This window comes from Myxine glutinosa, chromosome 1 (assembly GCF_964187855.1).
Source record: "Myxine glutinosa chromosome 1, kmMyxGlut1.1, whole genome shotgun sequence".
NCBI lineage: Eukaryota > Metazoa > Chordata > Myxini > Myxiniformes > Myxinidae > Myxine > Myxine glutinosa.
Window position 1 is genome coordinate 94,644,650 of NC_136261.1, and position 21,338 is coordinate 94,665,987.

Genomic DNA, 21,338 nt, shown 5'->3' on the forward strand with positions numbered 1-21,338 from the left:
TGCTGCTGGCACCATCTCTGTCGGTTGCGGCGATGGGCAGCCGTCATCACGGGGCCTCTGTATCGTCTTCTGGCAGTCAGACCATAGTCATGCAGTCGTCTTCGTGCAGTATCATTGGAGATCCGTGGGTTTGCACGCCCCGGAGTTTCTGCCGCAGTGCGGGATGCTGGACGGAATCGATCCCGCAGGTGACTTCGGACCATCTGCCTGTCCTGCCTTGCAGTGGTGACTCTTGGCCTCCCTGATCGAGGTCTGTCATCTGCAGAGTTGTGGAGGGTGTCTCTGTCCACCAGGGCCGATATCGTCTGGTGTGAACAGCCAAGGCGACGTGCCACCTCACGGTAGCTCAGTCCGCCTTGCAGCATGCCCAGGGCACGCTGCCGTTGATCCCTTGACAATCCTGGCACGTTGATTGAAATGCCCATTTTGCACTGGCCTTTTTAAAGCCAATATCAAGACATCACGTGCAGCTCATTAAAATCATCCCGTACCCCTTGGCTAATCACTGACAGTCAAAACGGCTGTTCAACAGCTGTGCTATGAAGTGACCATTGAAGGTTCAAGTGACCATCCGTGACCGTTTTGTCTGACAGTGAGGACACTATTGTCCACAAATAAGTTCACACATTTACTACACGCAGTGTTATTGTTGATATTTAAAGGTTTCAAAGGTGGTAAGTTTCTTTTGCGTTTCAGTATATATATATATATATATATATATATATATATATATATATATATATATATATATATATATATATATATATACATACACACACACATGTACACCCTCGGATCTCACTATTCACAAGGGATATTTTCTTGGAAAATCCGTGAATAGCAAAACCGCAAATAGCGGGGCATTGTTTCAATGCCCTTGAAAAATCACGAATTTGCAGAACATGGCCGTGAATAGAAAAAAAATCCGCGAATTCCCGAGACACTTTTCTGCTAATAGAGAAACAGGTCGAATTTTATCACCCGTGATTACGCGGAACTCGCGAATAGCGGGGCTCAACACAAACACACACATATATACACAAAGAATTAAGTTAAGCACCCCCCCCCCCGTTTTTTTACAACCTCGCACATTACAAGTTTGTTGTCGTCAAAACAGTGTAATATACCCATGATATTGCTATATTTTCTGGAGAAGTGATATTATGGTCACATAAAAACATAACAATCATGCCGTTTTCAATATTTTATTCTGAATAATTTAAGGTGAAATTTTTTGGGAATTTTAGGCATATTTTCACCTCAATTTAAGTATGGAGCTATAGGTCCATCACGGACAGTGTGGATGACGTTTATGTTTTCTAACGTACAGTCATTGTTCTGAGAAGACCTCTAGCGATCTTTGCGTCAATCCCATCTTCATGGATGACAACGCCAGGCCTCACCGTGCGAGACGCGTCCGAGCCTTGCTGGAGCAAGGTGCTGTGACAACCATCCCCTGGCCTGCGTACAGTCCTGACCTGAACCCCCTCGAGCACGTTTGGGACATGTTGGGACGACAAATTGCGAAGATGGTCCCTCCAATAGCCAATCTGGATGAATTGGAACGTGCATTACATCGGGAATGGAACAACCTGCCACAGCAACGCATACGACGGCTTACAGGGTCTATGAGACGTAGGGTTGAGTCAGTGATCCGATCACGTGGGTCCTACACACGTTATTGACGCAAAGATCGCTAGAGGTCTTCTCAGAACAATGACTGTACGTTAGAAAACATAAACGTCATCCACACTGTCCGTGATGGACCTATAGCTCCATACTTAAATTGAGGTGAAAATATGCCTAAAATTCCCAAAAAATTTCACCTTAAATTATTCAGAATAAAATATTGAAAACGGCATGATTGTTATGTTTTTATGTGACCATAATATCACTTCTCCAGAAAATATAGCAATATCATGGGTATATTACACTGTTTTGACGACAACAAACTTGTAATGTGCGAGATTGTAAAAAAACATGGGGGGGGTGCTTAACTTAATTCTTTGTGTATATATATGTATGTATGTATATATATATATATATATATATATATATATATATATATATATATATATATATATATATATATATATATACATATATACACAGTGTGGCGGCGGACACAAAAGCCCACTGGCGTGGTGACATCATTCCACGCACCAAGTGGGCGGTGGCCACGCCCGAGGGGTAGGCGTGGCCTCATGATATACACCGGGCGCCCAGCCCGGAGCGGTACAGTGTTACAGTGAGCTCTTACAATAAAGACGTTTATATGTTACCGCTTGTCCGCTTCCTCCTTGCTCACAAGCAGCGCGCGTAACGCCGCGCTTTACTGGTGACCCTCGACGTTGGATCTGCCGGAGCGATCCTTCCACACGCGACGCCATTGCCATGGCCAACTTCGTCAAACTTCCGGAATTTTGGGAGGCTCAGGCCGAAGTCTGGTTCGTCCAGGCCGAAGCCCACTTTCAGCTTCGGCGCCTCACCGGCGATGACACGCGCTATTGCCACGTCGTCGCCTCCCTCGGGCCCGGCACGGCCGCTCGAGTTGTGTCCGTCCTTCGCCACCCACCGGACGGCCACAAGTACGAGGCACTCAAGCGGCTACTCCTAGCCACGTTCGGCCTCACGGACGACGCACGGGCCGACTGCCTCCTGGATCTCCCCGAGCTCGGTGAGACGCGCCCGTCGGTCCGAATGGACCATATGCTGTCACTGTTGGGCGACGAAGCCCCCGGTTCGCTATTCTGGGTGCTTTTCTGGCGCCAACTTCCAGCGCAGGTTCGCCTCGCGTTGGCCGGGACCGGGCTAACGGAACCCCGAGCATTGGCAGCCGAGGCGGACAGGTACTTCGCCGCTTCGGACACGCGGGCGAGAGTCGGCGTGGCCGTCACGGCCCTCGAGGCTGATGTTCAGCAGCATGTTCCACAGCATCAGCTTCTACAGCATACGCAGCATGCTGATACGCACCTCGTGAACGCCGCCACGCCCCGCCCACCGCCGCGGCGAAAACCGCCACCGCGGGGAAACCCGCCAACTACACCGGCCTGGCGGAGCCAGCCGCGCTCCTCCAGCTCCACCACCTGGTGCTGGTTCCACGCCAAATTCGGCCACGAAGCTCGGCGGTGTCATCCGCCGTGCTCCTTCACCGTGCTTCAATAGTGGCGATGAGCGCCGGCCGTTCGAGCAGCCTGCTGTTCATAACGGACACCTTCTCCGGGCGCCGTTACCTGTGCGACACGGGAGCGCAGGTGAGTGTCATTCCCGCCGGCACGTCAGACAAGCACGCCGCAGGTGGGGGCCCCGCGCTGCTTGCCGCGAACGGGACGCCCATCCGTACGTACGGAAAACGCTGCCTCTCTCTGCGGTTTGCAGGGCAGGTTTTCCGATGGACGTTCGTCACCGCCGACGTGCCCATGGCACTGCTTGGCGCGGACTTCCTGTGCGCTAATGGGCTCCTGGTCGACGTCAAGCGCAGACGTCTTGTCCAGGCCAAGACGTTCAGCTCGCTCGCTTGTGCGTTGCCCAGCTCAACGAGCAGCTTGCCAAGCGGCTTGCCGAACGGTTCGGTTCCGGCCACGTTGGTCTGTACGCTTCCGGCAGCGGACGCATTCACCCGCCTCCTCGCCGGCTTCCCGGCCCTCACGCGGCCCACCTTCTCGGCGGGGGCCGTCAAGCACGGGGTGGCCCATCACATCCCCACCGTCGGGCCACCGGTCTACGCCCGGGCACGCCGCCTCGAGCCGACGAAGCTGGCGGTGGCAAAAGCGGAGTTCGCTACCCTGGAGCGACTCGGCATCCTTCGGCGCTCAGAGAGCGCTTGGGCGTCGCCGCTGCACATCGTGCCGAAGCCCGGCGGGGGATGGCGACCGTGCGGGGACTATCGCCGTCTCAATGACGCCACGACTCCCGACCGCTACCCCGTCCCCCACATTCAGGACTTTTCCGCCCGTTTGGCGGGCAGGTCCTTCTTCTCGAAGGTGGACCTCATACGCGGCTACCATCAGGTCCCCGTCAGGCCGGAGGACGTCCCGAAGACGGCGGTCATCACGCCATTCGGACTCTTCGAGTTCCTGCGCATGCCCTTCGGTCTGAAGAATGCGGCTCAGGCGTTCCAGCGACTGATGGACAGCGTCCTGCGCGACTTGGATTTTGTCTATGTCTACCTGGACGATATCCTCGTCGCCAGCGCGTCCCGCGAAGAGCACCTACGCCACCTCCGCACGCTCTTCGAACGCCTGGGCCAGCATGGCCTGATTGTGAACCCCGCAAAGTGCCGGTTCGGCGCCGCCACAATCGATTTTCTGGGGCACCGTGTCACCAGGCACGGAGCCGTCCCCCCTGCCGGCCAAGGTGGAGGCGGTGAAGGGGTTTCCGCGCCCCCGCACGATCAGAGGGCTGCAGGAGTTCCTGGGCATGGTGAACTTTTACCATCGGTTCCTGCCCCGTATCGCCCAGCTCCTGCGCCCCCTGCACAAAGCTCTCCGAGGTAAGCCGGGCAAAGGCGACGTTACCTGGACCGAGCAGATGGACACGGCGTTCACGGGCGCGAAGCTCGCCTTGGCTAACGCCACCATGCTCGCGCACCCGGCGCCCGATGCACCGATCGCCCTCACCACCGATGCCTCGGACTACGCGGTGGGCGCGGTGCACGAGCAATGGGTGCGTGGAGCTTGGCAACCGCTGGCGTTCTTTAGCCGGCAGCTTCGCCCGCCCGAACGCCGTTGCAGTACCTTCGACCGCGAGTTGCTCGGACTTCACTTGGCGGTCAGGCACTTCCGCCATCTGCTCGAGGGCCGTGCGTTCACTGCCTTCGTCGACCACAAGCCGCTGATCTTCGCGATGGGCAAGGTCACTGAGCCGTGGTCGGCCCGGCAGCAGCGTCACCTCTCGGCCGTGTCCGAGTACACGACGGACATCCAGCACGTCGCGGGGAAGGACAACCCGGTGGCGGATTGCCTTTCCCGGGCCGTCGCCCACGCAGTCCACCTCGGCATCGACTATGCCCGGATGGCAGCGGACCAGGCCGCTGACCCCGACGTCCAGGCCTTGCGGACCGCCGTCACGGGCCTCCGCGTCACCGAGGTGCCGTTCGACGGCGCGGGCGCGGCCCTCTTGTGCGACGTCTCCCTCGGGCGTCCTCGCCCCCATCGTGCCCGCAGGCTGGCAGCGCCAGGTGTTTGACGCCATCCACGGCCTCTCCCACCCGGGCGCGAGGGCCTCCCAAAGGCTGATCGCCGACAAGTTCGTCTGGCATGGCCTCCGGAAGGCCGTCCGCGGCTGGGCCAGGACGTGCCTCACGTGCCAGCGCGCCAAGGTGCACCGGCACACCCAGGCCCCGTTGGGCCCGTCCACGGTGCCGGAACGCCGGTTTGACCACGTCCACGTGGACCTGGTGGGACCTCTGCCCCCCTCGCGGGGTTTCACCTACGTCCTCACCATGGTGGACCGCACCACCCGGTGGCCGGAGGCCGTGCCCTTGGCGTCGACAACGGCGGCCGATGTCGCGCAGGCTTTCATCGCCACCTGGGTCGCCCGGTTCGGCGCCCCCTCAGACATCTCATCCGACCGCGGCCCCCAGTTCACCTCAGAGCTCTGGGGGGCGGTTGCGCAGGGGCTCGGGGTCCGGCTGCACCGAACCACGGCCTACCACCCCCAGGCTAACGGCCTGTGTGAGCGATTTCACCGCTCATTGAAGGCCGCGCTCCGGGCCACCCTCCGCGACGGCGGCTGGGTCGACAGGCTCCCCTGGGTCCTGCTGGGCCTCCGGACGGCGCCCAAGGAGGACCTGCGCGCATCCGCGGCGGAGTTGGTCTTCGGGCAACCGCTGCGGGTGCCGGGCGAGTTCCTCCCCGACTCCACGGCACCATGGTCCGCGGCACAGCAGCGCTCCGCTCTGCAAGAGACCGCCCAGAGGTTCGCCCCGGTGCCAACGGCATGCCACGGGCACCCACCGACGCACGTCGCCCCGGAGCTTCGCACGGCAGAGTACGTCTTCGTCCGCCACGATGCCCATCGGACACCACTGCGGCCCCCGTACGACGGGCCTTTCCGCGTGCTGGAGACCGGGGCGAAGCACTTCACCCTGGACATCGGCGGTACTCCTGACCGCGTTTCGGTAGACCGCCTCAAGCCGGCCCACCTCGATGTGGACCATCCACCGCCAGTGGCCCGACCCCCACGTCGGGGCCGCCCTCCTGCGGGCGGACCCCCGGCACCGCCCAGCCCCGCCGCCACGCCGCCCCCCGGTCCTGCACCCATCCCAGGGGCAGCCAGGGGCATCCCACCTGGCATCCCTTCACCCCGGACGCCGCCGATCGCCAGGGGGCGCTTCGGCCGGGTCATTCGTCTGCCCCGCAAACTGGCCCTCCAGGTGCGCGGGAATTCTGGGGGGGCACGTGTGGCGGACACAAAAGCCCACTGGCGTGGTGACATCATTCCGCGCACCAAGTGGGCGGTGGCCACGCCCGAGGGGTAGGCGTGGCCTCATGATATACACCGGGCGCCCAGCCCGGAGCGGTACAGTGTTACAGTGAGCTCTTACAATAAAGACGTTTATATGTTACCGCTTGTCCGCTTCCTCCTTGCTCACAAGCAGCGCGCGTAACGCCGCGCTTTAACAGTATATATATCCTGATTATTCGGGCACAACATCAAATCAAGATGGCGGCCATATTTCGTCTGGGTGCCATGGTGAGTGGAGTCGAGCAACAAATATGGGTGGGCTCCAGTAGATGCCTGACCAATGGGTGTATATTTTCAAAAATCTACCCCCAACAAGAGCAGCTCATGCAGACCTGCGACTAAAAATGACTGCCTTTAAAAACACATCTGCCACCTTTATAAGATACCACTATCAATTTAAAATGCATTCCCCATTTGTTCTGATGCAGACGTCGACGCATGTTAGTATTTTCTTCAGACACACTGTGATAAAGTTTGCTCACAAACAAATCATTGTGATGGGCAAGCCTGTCATCTGAAGAGCCTGTTATCCTTCCGAGGTCGGCAAATTGAGTACCAGCTTGCTGGGATGAATGATCCCGGTGTGTACCCCGGTTTAGAATAGGTACACCGTATCCCTGCGCCGTAAGAGGCGACTAAGGGTTGGCTTCAGGAAGGGCATCCGGACATAAAAACATTGCCTCAAACAGGGAACCATGATTGTCATGTGGCCCGCAAGGCTAACCCCCGCTCCAGCGGGGAAAAATGGCCTTAAAACGATCATTCATTCATTCATTCATTCATACACTGTGATAAAGTTTGGGAATGATGGCAGCAGATTCCTGGCATAGTTCTTTTGTATGCAGACTATGGTAGTATCATTGGCTAAGGATGCAGCAATGCCTCTGATGCAATGCCCTCTGTAGGTTAGGGTAAGAATTTGGAATTTGTTCAGGGTGCCGGCGATAGCTCGCATACTCTTCACAAAGGACACTGTGGGATCTTTAACATCCACCAACTAATGCCGGAAGACTGCCCGGTTTAATGACCATTACGAGGGATGACACATTAATGAATCACCCTGCCGGTAAAACACCGGGATGACAGTTTATAGCTGGGTTGGGATTTCAGCCCAGGCGAGACAGCCTAGAGATGAGCATGCATACCTGGCGTAGTTGAGTGATGTTTTAATGGGTTGGGTGACATTGTTGAAGCTGGCGTTCTGTCTTTTCCTACACATTCTCAATATAATTTAACTTTTTATGTATACTGTACTAGCAAAGGTACTTGGCATTGATGGGCAAAGCAGAGTCGCTTTGTACTGGTAATATGAAGAGAGTGGGGAGAGAGTGGAGGGGGAAGAAGGGGGTAAGTGTAGTGGAGGGAGGGGTTGGAGGAGAGGCAGGGAGGGTGAGCAGAAGGAGAGTGGAGGAGCAGAGGGGGTGGAGGGGTGAGGAGAGAGGGCAAAGGAAGGGAAACGGGAGGGAAGGTAGGGAGGAGAGGGACAGACAGAGAGGTGGGGGGAGAAACAGAGGGAGGGAGGGAGAAACAGAAGGGAGGAGGACAGACATAGGTGAGGGAGAGACAGAGAGGTGAGGGAGAGAGAGACAGAGAGGGGAGAAGGGAGAGACAGAGAGGGGAGAGGGGAGAAGGGAGAGACAGAGAGGGGAGAAGGGAGAGACAGAGAGGGGAGAAGGGAGAGACAGAGAGGGGAGAAGGGAGAGACAGAGAGGGGAGAAGGGAGAGACAGAGAGGGGAGAAGGGAGAGACAGAGAGGGGAGAAGGGAGAGACAGAGAGGGGAGAAGGGAGAGACAGAGAGGGGAGAAGGGAGAGACAGAGAGGGGAGAAGGGAGAGACAGAGAGGAGAGAAGGGAGAGACAGAGAGCTGGGAAGGGGTGGAGACGGAGAGGAGAGGAGAGGAAAGGAGGGGAGGGGAGACAGAGGGGGGTGAGAGAGACAGATATGGGACGGGAGAGACAAAGAGGAGAGGGGGGAGAGACAAAGAGGGGATGGGCGGCAGGAAAAAAAAAAAGAGAGAAACGAGGGTGGGGGGAGGTTAGCAAAGAGAATATGTTATGTTTAATGACCACACACACACAAACGCACTCGCTGGATTAAGGCTTGCCAGGGCCAGTGGCAAAGCATATTTTCGGGCCGGTCTCAACGTGAGTGCCGCCCCAGAGCACAGGTTGTCTGAGGTTGAGTAAATAATCTCCCGTCTCTCTGGCTTATTTCCATTTCGAGTTGAAGGAGTTGTATTCATAAAACAGGGTTTTTTATTTCCCTCATTTAATTGATTACACACACACACACACACACACACACACACACACACACACACACACACACACACACACACACACACACACACACACACACATAAACACGGAACTCACGGCCCCCCTTACGCCGTTCACTCACTCGGAACACATGACCCTCCTTACTTTGTTCACTCACATGGAACAACTCACATCCCTCCTTACACCATTCACTCACACGGAATATCTCACAGCCTTTTTTTTTTACACCGTTCACTCACTCGGAACAACTCACAGTTTTCTTTATACTGTTAACGCACACGGAACATCACACCACTCATGCACCACTCACTTGCACAATTCACTTTTCAGTTTTCCTTGATCGCTCCCGCATATCATGCTATTATCGTAAGAATAGAACAGATTACCATGTTTGGAACATGTGCAGACAGCTATCTATCTTCCTTTGCAAAAAAAGAAAGTGCATAAAATCATTTTATTCACTCATTAAAAAAAAAAAATTGGACCAGCCAGCATCTGGGGCCGGAGCAAATGGGGCAGGCCGGGAGCAAATGGGGCAGGCCGGGAGCAAATGGGGCAGGCCGGGAGCAAATGGGGCAGGCCGGGAGCAAATGGGGCAGGCCGGGAGCAAATGGGGCAGGCCGGGAGCAAATGGGGCAGGCCGGGAGCAAATGGGGCAGGCCGGGAGCAAATCCCGCTATAATTCGGCATTGACTGACATATAGACACACACATACACATATACACACACAAACAATCTCCCATATGAGTGCTGGAGCCCTTGTGAGTGGATTGAGCCACGCAGCCTGTTCGAAGTAGCTCTGTGGTCAAACACAAGCGCGCATCTAAAGTTCATCGACACGCCAACCCCAAAGCACCGAAGGTTAATTTTTAAAGAGGCCTTTATTCATCCATTGGAGCACTTTCGACTTTTTAAAGGAAGGAAATAAATTAAACGGACTATAGGCATAACAGGAGGAGGGACACATTCTTATAATTGTATCTTTAATTTGATCTATCTTGCCTTTTTTACTCAGAGATTTGCCCACTTCGTACCCAGGTGCGACTGGGGAAACCTTGCTATCGATCCTGCTGCCTGCTGGTTAAGTATTTTCAAATTTCAATGTACCCAATTTCCGCTGGTTAATTATTTTCATTTCACTCAATAAATTTACACTTTTGGCACATTCCTTACTATTCTCTTCACTCAATATGATTGTTGGAACAGTAGGAAAAGTTCAGTGTAATACTTTGGAAATATGGAAAAGGAGGAAGGACAGCCTTGCTAAAAGCTGAGTAAAAGATACACTTAATTATAAGAATCGCTAATGTGTTAAATTTTGTCAGATTTCAATACTTATTTCGTGAACAGATCCAATCCTCAAATTCAAATCCAGATTTTGATTATATGCTTTAATTATTTCATGAGAGTAGATCGTGTTTCCAAGGCAAGGCACGTTTGAATAGGCCGAAACAAAATGTTGGCTTAAGAACCCAGCGATGTGACAGTGGACTGACAAAGATGGTGAACCACCATTTTGGTAAGGCTTTTTGGGTTTTTTGGTGATGATCAACCCTTTAATAATCTTCAAAAAGGGTGTTTTAACACACCCAACCACCCATGTCTCATTCATGCACCCCCTTGGAGGCTAAGAAGTATGCATGCAAAGTTTCTGGCTGCTAGATTTCATGGTTTTGGATTTATAAAGGAGACTGATGGACACACACACACACACAGCCTTTTATTAGTCCCCTACCGGTGTACACCGGAGGGGACTATAGGTTTGCATGCCGTCTGTCCGTCTGTCTGTCAGTCTGTCAGTCTGTCAGTCAGTCCGTCACACAAAGAACAGTTTTCCGGACTTTTTTTCTAAACTCTTAATGCTAATGATTTCAAACTTGGTACATGGTTTCCTCATGATGAGTTACAGATCAAGTTTGAACTTCACGACGTTTCGATCATTTTTGACAAAGTTATGGCACTTTGAACTTTGGGAATTCTGATAATTCTGATGAACCTTAACTCAGTGCCATTTTAAGTTTTCATTTCCTTTAAAAAAGATTTTCTCCGCAATAATCGGACCGATTGAGATCAAATTTTCACCATAGGGGGGACTCTGTCTGTAGAATATTTTAATGGTAATTATGACGTTACATGTCACGTGGTTCGGCCGCCATATTGTTTTTCATGAAAACACGAAAACCCCTTTTTCTCTGCAACGGCTGAACAGACCGAGGCCAAACTTTACAGGCAGAATCGCATACCCATGACAAACAAAAAAGTGAGCGAGCATGACGTCATGCATCACATGGTTTCAGAGTTATGACGTTTTTAAGCATGAACCTTTAAAACCAAGCTCCTCCCTCATTTTTGATCCAATCGAGGGGAAACTTCACAGATCTGTTCAGCATGTCAGTCTACTAAAATGTCCTTTTGGAATTTGCGATAGGTCACGTGGTTTGGCAGATATCGTTAATTAAACGAAAAAAAGAAAAAAAAAAAGGATATCGCTTGAATCGCTAGTACCTCAGACCATGAGTTGGTAATTATATAATTCACACTGCAATACTTGCAGGCTGCTCCACGGAGCGACCTTGCGGGCTTATCAACGAGGCGAGGCGTGACACACATGTGTCTCGGCATACCTCAGATTAAGTTTGAAAACCAGCATCAACCGTGCACACATTTGCATATTCGATCATTTTTGACAAAGTTATGGCACTTTGAACTTTGGTAGGGGACATGTATTGCAACGCAATACTCAGAATGCTTGTTATCATAGATATACATTGAGTCTCATCGAAGAACTAGAGCTGAATGGAAGGGAACAAATTGGAAAGGAGGAAACCAACAGCCACCACCATCTCTTATCTTCCCCCATCCAAAACATTGATCTTTTCTATCCCCGCTAATTTCACCCCAATTCCACTTTTTTGAAATACCAACTTCTGTCCTGGAAGTCCTTGGTGTCCTTGTGTTTGATACTTCTGCCACCCCCCTCCCCCCAAGCCCTCTCCCTCCCACACATCTCCCTGCTCTTAAATGTTGTGTGCCCTCAAGTGTTTGTGTGCTTCCCCTTCTCTTGTCTTCCGCTCCCTCTTTTTATTTATTTTGTTTGTCTGGTTGATTTGTTTGTGAAATAAATGTCAGCTCTTTCACGAGCCTCGATTCAGTATACAAAAAAAAAAAAAAAAGTATAAGTGAGAGCGTGAGATCAAGCAGAGGGGGATAATGGCACATGGGGGAGAACAAGATACACACAAGCTGAATGAAACACAGCAAGAAGAGGAAAAGGAATGTGGGGATGAAACTGAAAAGTAACCAACCAACCAAGCGACAACTACCAAATTAAGAGGTGATGGGAAGGGATAAATCCCAATAACCTGGAAAAGGAAGTGCTTGGGAATGCGGTTATTTGGGGTAGTTATATGACTAGATGGGGGATGAGCGGAGGTAGTGGTGAACAGCTGCCGAAGCCCCGGAGAGGTTTGAACAGACTGGGAAAGTTGGTTCCACAGGTGAGAGAAAAGAGGAACAAATCAGTGGAGTTGAGCAACGATCCTGGATTTTTGGGAGATTAACAAGAAGAGGGTTATTGGTAGACATTGTGCGTCCTACCTGGAATGGTTGGTATTGCAGAACTTGGTTGTTTTCTCGAAACCGCAGTCTTTTTGCATTTGAAACAAAATTCCAACATGAGCAATGTCGAAATGTTTTGCATACACTTGTGTCCCACTTGTCTCATGCATGTGCATTGTGTATCACCATTAAGTGGATGAAAATCTGTTTTGGTATTCTGTTGTACTCTGTATACGACAACTATTAAACCAATTTAGGGTTTTCCTTCTATTTTATTTTTTTCAATACATTTGTAATGTTTCTTCTGTAGTTGAGAGTAGTAATTTGGTCGGTGTGGTTGATGATCCCATCTGAAGGTTGGTCTGCCTAACAAAGGCTTCCAAAGCCGATGTAGGCCGACTGATGCTGCAGTTAGCATTGTACAGCTGACGCTTCTTCTATCAGAATGCAGTTCTGTCTGTCACGGACAGCAACCTGAGCCAGAATTAGTGTTAAGTTTTGATATTGTATATCTATATCGCCAAAATAACGTGGTTATCTAGTGAAATGTGAAATTATCTCTGTACGACACTTGTTAGCCATTAATCCTTTGATATCCTCTGTGAGTGGTGTTGGATTTGTGAAGTTTATTGCGGTAGCTTGGCAAATGTCTAATACGCATTTTTTTCTTCATTCAGGTACATCATGGCAGCAAGGCCAGCAGTCTTCCTGCTCTACTACGTGTTCCTTATACCTGCCCAACTGACAGCAACAAAAAGATCTTGCTACAATTACAGTCGAACCTATGATTGTTCCTTTGCTAAAGCGTTGGTGTTCCCAATAGGAATCCCCAAAAATACTGAGTGGGTGCGAGTGACATTCACCGATTTGACTGAAATTCCAGCCACAGCATTTCGAGATCTTCCAAATCTTTATCAGCTTTGTCTCAACAACAATAAATTAACGAGCCTTCCACCTGGCATCTTTGATACTCTATCCAACTTGCAAGCACTGTCTCTGCAAAACAACAATCTGCATTCCATTCCTCATGGTCTTTTTGATGGCCTCGTTGATCTGCAGAGAATACGTTTATATGGAAACTCCTTGAACTGTTCCGAATGCTCAATCCTCTACCTCAGAAATTGGCTTCGAAAAAATGCGGCCGTTGTGATTGATGGAATTGACCAGCTCTTTTGTTCCAATTCTAAAGTCCCTGTGGTTAGTATTTCCGTGGAAGACCTTGAAGACGACTGTTCCATTGAGGACGATAAAACGCAAGTGGATGCTTATACCGCATGTTTATGCAATGACGCAATTGTTGATTGCAGGGATAAAGTGCTTACCACGGTGCCTTCAAACATCCTGAACACCACAAAAACCCTCATTCTTCAACTCAACATCATTGAACAGCTTTCCATCACAGCCTTTGCCAATCTTGAGCATCTCAAATTTCTTGACCTCAGTTGGAACTATCTTCGTTCTCTGCCTCTCGGTGTATTTGACCAGACGTTCAACCTTGAACATCTTGATCTTCGTCAAAATGGAATGAAGCGACTTCCAGCAGGACTTTTTGACCATACGCCATTACTCCACACATTGTCTGTATCACACAATCTTCTTTCATCTATTCCTTCACACCTCATTGACCACCTGGATCATCTGAAGTCATTTTCGGCAAGAAAAAACCCTTGGGTTTGTGACTGCAACATCGTCGGTTTTAGTCACTGGCTCCGAAACCATCGCACTCAAGTCCGTCGTGTAAATGAAATACGATGTGCATCGTCTAAAAATCCCATCATCAAATTCGATACGTCTGTCCTACCTAACTGCTCCACCAATACATCACGAGTGGGCGATGGAAAAGGAAGATTGGTGAACCGTCACGCTAACGATGGTGTATCTGTGAATCTACCTTACATTTTGGACATAATTGTTGCCTTCACTTTGTCGCAAATGATGCATTTCCATTGAATGATAAAAATATCCGGATGTGGGTGAGCATTGAATCCAAGTGTTGATTTTACATGTTAAATTTCCAATTCCTCTGCTGGTCTTACGTGTAACAAGCTTAAAAGAAGAGTAAAATCATTTCCCATTTGTATACAACAAAACCACAATATGTTATGTACTTTTCCAATCATAGTAATGATTTGTAAGGAAACGTACATTATCGATATCCAAATATTAGGCGGAAATGTGATTTGATGATGAAATGCTTTCTCTTCGAAGTTTGCCGGTTATTTCACTTTTGTTTCTGCATACAGTATATTTAATCCCTGGTGTTGGGCTAGCGGCTCGGGTGCCAGTTTAGGATACCAAGGATCCTGGGTTCGAATCCCGGTCGATCGCTGAATTAACGCCAGGGGGGTTGACTCAGCCTGTCATCCTCCCGAGGTCGGCAAATTGAGTACCAGTACACTGGTAATTCCCTGTTTATCGTAAAAAGGCGACAAACAGGGTTGGCGGCAGGAAGGGCATCCGGCCGTAAAACATTGCTTCAAAAAGGGGACCAAAAAACAACAACAACCACGGTCCCCAGAAAGGCCAACCCCCGCTTTGCGGGGAAAAATGGCCTCTAAACGGTGGTTTATATACAGTATATATATATATATATATATATATATATAATGTATGTGTGTGTGTTGTTTATCTTTTTGTGCCCTTAAATGGTGATTTTAATGAAATAGTCCATATTATTGTTCCACTGCCTAACGGATGACACTTCTCACGCCATCAGGCATAGTACGGCAGATAGGTGAAATATTTGGGAGAATTGTGCCTTTGATGATACAAGCACGAGAGTTGGCACACAGTTAGAGTATGCCCTAAGGAAGATATTTGGTTATAGGGCCATCGCAGATTCGTCCTGTGACAACAATGGCGGCCATTTTTTCAAAAAAGGACAATCTGTGTGTGCAGTTACACTTACTTAATTTGGCAAGGATTGATGGGCTCATAGGGCCAAAAACGATATACATATAACAGGATATCTCAAAAGGTTATGGACAAAATAATTTGGATGAAACTTTGTGAACAGGTTGGGTGTGTGATGAGGACGAATCCATTCGATTTTGGTGAAGATCTGAATATGGATTCGGATACGGGAATTATTTAATTTTTCTATGTGATTCTTCACCATTGAAAGATTGGGTGAAAAGCGACATACAGTGCGTATCAAAAAAAAGGTAATCCGAATTCAAGGGGTTAATATGCAAAGGTTATTTATTTTGACAATTTACATGTGGTTTACTAATTAAGAGGAGATCCTTAGCTTTCCATTGATACCTTCCATGCATCATTGCTGTCACACATGACCGAGTACATGTTCATTGAAAATGACAAGTTCAAATCGCATTTTTACAAGTTTGGCTAATCGATGCAAGTCAGGATAATTGGTGCAAAATGAACGTCAGATGTGAACTTTTCTCAGGAATGATTGGCCTTTATGCACACACACCTTCAACATGTCCACCTCCCCTTTCAACACAAAGCTCACAGCGGTGGAGCATACCCTGAACTGCTCGTCTCACCATAGCCGGGTCATTGCGTAAAGCATCCACTTCATGTCGAATACGGCCCTACAATTCGTCAGGATCACGGGGAGGAGTTACGAACACTTTTTTTAAATGTCCCCAAAGGAAATAATCACATGGTGTGAGGTCAGGTGATCTTGGTGGCCATTCCACTGCATGGTTGAGGGCGATGACACCACATCCAAAGCGATGACACCACATCCAACTGAGGGAACTCCAAAGAATTCTCCAAACTCCAAAAGGGAACTCCAAAAGCGAGCTGTGATTGTCATTTCAATGACTCCAAAGAGTTCCCTCAGTTGATCTCGGACAGCGATAAGACAATGTGCTGGGGCGCCGTCTTGGGCCCACCAGAGATATCTGAAGACACCACGAACCTGTCGCTCAAAGTTCTTTTCCAGCTGTGGTAAAACGTCATCATTGATCATCTGCAGATACCTGTTACCATTGACATTCCTTTGAAAGAAAAATGGTCCGATCACCTGACCACTTCCACAAAGTCCCAACCAAACAGTCCACTTTTGTCGATTCATGTTGGTGTCAAAATTAAATTCCGGGGGTTGTCCTGTTGGTGCATATTCAAGAACATTATGGGTATTTACCTTGCCGTCCATGGCGAAAGCAGCTTCGTCACCGATAACGAGATACCGCAGGAAATTGACATCTGCTTTGCAACGTGCTATCAACCATCCGGCAAGCACCAACCTCCTGGCAAAATCCCCTGGCGTAAGTTGATGCCAGATGTGAATCTGATATGGATGTTGGTGGAGGTCCAGTCTTGTGATTCGGTTGAATGTTGCCTAAGGCAATCCCATCCCATTTCGTCTTGCGCTGGTATCCCTAGGATGCTCCAAAACTTGCTGCCTTACTGCTGCAATGTTCATTTCCGATCGCCCAGTGCACCTCCTACCAGAATTCTCCTTGTTGCGGTTGAGGCTAGTGCCATGCTCTTGTTATTTTCTAACATTCGCCCAGATGGTTTTGGCTGCTGGAGGCTCCCGTTCTGGGAAACGTTCCCTGATCGCATCACGAGTTCGCTGCAAACTTCCAGTTTCGTGAAAGGTTGTAACCACGAAGGTCCACTGTTCAGTCGTAAGTTGAAACATCTTTTCAATGACTCAGACTGTCTCTAAACCCATACACTGTAGGCCCATCTTAAATACCCATTTTAAACAAAGGATGACTCAACCGACGATTACCAGACCAGCTTAACAATTTTACATAATCAACTTGGCAGTCGACAAGTAATGCGTCCATTTAACACTGTCTTGCACCGATAAGCCAAACTTGTAAAAATGCGATTTGAACTTGTCATTTTCAATGAACATGTACTCGGTCATGTGTGACAGCAATGATGCCTGAAAGGCATCAATGGAAAGCTGAGGATCTCCTCATAATTGGTAAACCACATGTAAATTGTCAAAATAAATAACCTTTGCATATTAACCCCTTGAATTCGGATTACCTTTTTTTTTGATACGCACTGTATATAACATGATGTGATATTTAAAAAAAATTATGGACGAGTTATGACTAAACTTGGTGGATGAGTTGGTAAGGTGACAAGAACAAGTCGATTGGATTTTTGGTTCAGGTCCGAATCCAGATCCGGCCTATCAGTGGGATACAAAACATAAACTGTACAGCCTGGTGGAGGTGTGCGCTCCACCGAGTGCCGTTCTAGCTGTGAGTGTCATTGTTTTAAAGTTTTTTTTTTGTTGTTTTTTTTTCATGTTGCTATGCATTATTTAAATTTGCTTGATTGTTTGCTCCTCATTTTGATCTCATTTATTATTTATCATTTATTAGGTATTGCCTGCACTAACAGGCATTAACTGAAGAAGTTTATTATTATCATCGCAGTTAGATTTTGGAGCAATGCAATATTGCCACTTCAATACTTCCTCTGAATCATTATGAAGTCTTGGTTCAAATGTAATTAACTAGTCTAGTAGGAAGACTAGGTCCCCCTGCACCCCCCGGAGATATACTTCTAATCAGTGTTTCTAGATTGGAAAAAATGTGTAGAAAATGACTAGCTATGGCCCCAAGCTGAAAAAATGTCCCACATACCATTTTTATGCAAATTACTGCTGCAAATTTTATGCAAAATTATGCAAATTTTATGCAAATTTTTGATGAGGAGTAGAGTTGAGGGGTCTTTGAGGGCTTCATCGAGGTGCTCTCGGTTGCAAGACTGGGTCATTCTGAGAAGCACAGCAGGGTCAGAGATCATGATGTTCTCCTCCTCAGTGAATCTCTCCATCAACAGCCTCTCCATTGCCTCACACACTGTTTTGAGGCAAAAGAGGGACTTTGCGTAGGCCTTTCCACTGAGAACACCTTTGAGAGATCCACTTGTTACTAGTTGTGCCTCAAAGAGAATCTCTGCATATCCAGAACCACGCATCTTGTGTCCAGTGAGCATCCCGATGTAGTTCATGGATGTGTGGAAGGGTCCAATCGTTACTACATGACTAGCAAATTCATTTGGCCAGCGCCAGATGATGGGAAGGGCTTTCATGCAGACACCCAGATCAAATGTATTCAGGACCCATCTCTGACCCACCTCAGCAGTTGCTGCCTCGGAACGCTTCAGTAGCTCACGAACAACTGCGTTGTCTGTGATCGGTCTGTGCCTGGTGCCTGCATGGCATGGCAATGGCCTGCAGCCTGTGCCTGGGCTAGGGGGTTTCACCTCTGCAACTGGTTCTCCCCCACCCAGCAAATCAACAGTCGACTACTGCACGCCTATCCACCAACCGATCACAGACAACGCAGTTGTTCGTGAGCTACTGAAGCGTTCCGAGGCAGCAACTGCTGAGGTGGGTCAGAGATGGGTCCTGAATACATTTGATCTGGGTGTCTGCATGAAAGCCCTTCCCATCATCTGGCGCTGGCCAAATGAATTTGCTAGTCATGTAGTAACGATTGGACCCTTCCACACATCCATGAACTACATCGGGATGCTCACTGGACACAAGATGCGTGGTTCTGGATATGCAGAGATTCTCTTTGAGGCACAACTAGTAACAAGTGGATCTCTCAAAGGTGTTCTCAGTGGAAAGGCCTACGCAAAGTCCCTCTTTTGCCTCAAAACAGTGTGTGAGGCAATGGAGAGGCTGTTGATGGAGAGATTCACTGAGGAGGAGAACATCATGATCTCTGATCCTGCTGTGCTTCTCAGAATGACCCAGTCTTGCAACCGAGAGCACCTCGATGAAGCCCTCAAAGACCCCTCAACTCTACTCCTCATCAAAAATTTGCATAAAATTTGCATAATTTTGCATAAAATTTGCAGCAGTAATTTGCATAAAAATGGTATGTGGGACATTTTTTCAGCTTGGGGCCATAGCTAGTCATTTTCTACACATTTTTTCCAATCTAGAAACACTGATTAGAAGTATATCTCCGGGGGGTGCAGGGGGACCTAGTCTTCCTACTAGACTAAACTGATCATTGTTTAAGGGGTGCATTGCTTAATTTACCACAAAGTTGGCCTTATATCCACCCATCGGTTTCTAGCGTTCCCACATGGTGCTCAGGGCTTCTGTACACACAGATCTTAAAGTTAAGGAAATACTTAGGAGCCGTTGCTATGCCAGGCAACCAATAAGATTAGAGATAGGAAGAGCCATCCAAAAGGAAGAACACGTAATAAACACGTGATTTTAAATGACGCTTGTTATATGTTATATGGGGAACACGTGCTTCCGGATGAAGGAGGAATAAAATGATTCTTGTATAAAATTCATTTGATTCTCATTGAGCATTTTATTACCTCTGCCCCCAAAGGTGGATTGAGGTTATGTTTCACTGCTTTCTTCTGTCTGTCTGTTTGTCTGTCTGTGAACAAGATATCTCAAAAGGTTGTGGATGGATTCGGACGAAATTTGGCGGAGATGTAGCGTATGTGACAAGGACGACATTATTAGATTTTGGTGAAGTTCGGGATTCGGATCCGGATACTCGAATGTTTTTCACCGATTCTTCACCATTGGGAGATAGGGCCAAAACCGATACATAGCAGGATATCTCAAAAAGTTGTGGACGGATTTGGACGAAACTTGGTGGACCAGGGTGTGTGACAAGGACAAATAGATTCGATTTTGGTGAACGTCTCAATGTGGATTCGGATAAAAGAGTTATTTAATTTTTAAGTGATACTTCACCATTGAGAGATCGGACGAAAAGCGATATATAACATGATATTAAAACAGTTATGGACGAGTTATGACTAAACTTGGTGGACGAGTTGATTAGGTGACGAGAACACGCCGATTAGATTTTGGTTCGGTCCAAATCCAGATCCGGCCTATCAGTGGATACAAAACATAAACTGTTCAGCCTGGTGGAATTATGCGCTCTACTGATTGCCGTTCTAGTTATAAATGTGTTAATGTGTGCAGTAAATGTTTGGAAACCATCCAAGTATGGTGAAAGTGTGAGATTTTGAAAATTAAATACGAGTACAAAACTACAAGTAAAATATTCTGGAAGTCATGAGTGAAAATGGTTATCCAAGTCACTGTGTCTCCACTCAGCGTGTTTCACAATGTACAATCATAATTGAATTGTGGAAGTATTGTTCGATCAGCCTCTGGTGTCGCGACATCTTGCGCGACGATAATCGTACTCTTCGTAAGCAATTTCCATGAAGAGTGCCATTTGGAAACTCAAAAGTTGGTGTTTAATAAGGACAGGGGAGAGGTTGCTCCCTTGTGTTTAAGGAAGAGTTCAAGGAAAAACTTGGAGAATGCTCGAATATGCAACGATCCTCAAATTAAGGATGTCCTTAAGGGGAAACTTGAGGAAATATTGAAGTAAATCCTCAAATCTTTCCTTAAGGTTGCTCTATGCAACCAGGCCATGTATCCATAAGGAATATAAAGAAGACAAGTGTTTAATTGACAACAGAACTGGAGGAAGTTTCAGAGGATCCAGAGGTATCGTTGTCCATCCATCAACAGCATGAAGGTCACTTTTGAAATTGGCAATTAAAGGATGCGTTCCAGTATGAAAACATGTGTTAAGAATGAGGAACAAGATGAAAAGGCTAAAATATGCACAAGAATACAGAAATTGGACCTGATAATCACACAGTATGTTAGATGTTGATAAACTGAAACGTGTAAAAGAGCCTTGCATGTTTAAAATGATGCTTGTTTACTAATACAGTCAGACCTCTGCATCAGGCATCCTGGTTATAACAAATATTCGGAACATATTGTTACGGATCTCGGGGGTCGGCGCTCCCCTTATCAAGGGGGGGGGGGTTAATCCCCTTGTCCTTGAAGCTGGCCGTCCCGAGCCCTGGAGCTATGATGCCACTTCCGGTCAGCGCTGAATAGGGTGGTAGGCCGAATTGTTCCTATTACCTAATTACCAGCGCCTTCCGGGAAGCGAGGAAATGAGCCCCGCCCGAGCCGCGGCGTTAGTGGACACACCGAGCGAAGCGAGCCGCGACTCAGGCCGTTAACAATGACTAACCTGATTCTGAGCGGTTCCTAATCGTGCCA

At 48.6% G+C, this 21,338-nt stretch overlaps 1 protein-coding gene and 1 long non-coding RNA gene across 3 annotated transcripts in view; one reads left to right on the forward strand and one right to left on the reverse strand.

Annotated features, from left to right (window-relative positions):
- Window positions 1-14,292, forward strand: part of LOC137426494 (uncharacterized) — a 29,956-nt gene extending 15,664 nt beyond the window's left edge. For both annotated transcript variants that reach the window (XM_068115088.2, XM_068115083.2), the window contains exon 2: window positions 12,985-14,292. In XM_068115088.2, the coding sequence (XP_067971189.1) occupies window positions 12,992-14,257 (1,266 nt within the window). In that variant the 5' untranslated portion in view covers window positions 12,985-12,991 and the 3' untranslated portion in view covers window positions 14,258-14,292. The remainder of the gene's footprint in view (window positions 1-12,984) is intronic.
- A 3,220-nt stretch (window positions 14,293-17,512) lies between these two features.
- Window positions 17,513-20,300, reverse strand: LOC144891385 (uncharacterized). Its single transcript, XR_013622900.1, has 2 exons — window positions 19,273-20,300; window positions 17,513-17,762 (listed from the first exon to the last, which is right to left on the reverse strand). It is a non-coding gene; the product is annotated as an uncharacterized LOC144891385 (long non-coding RNA).
- Window positions 20,301-21,338: the final 1,038 nt, after the last annotated feature.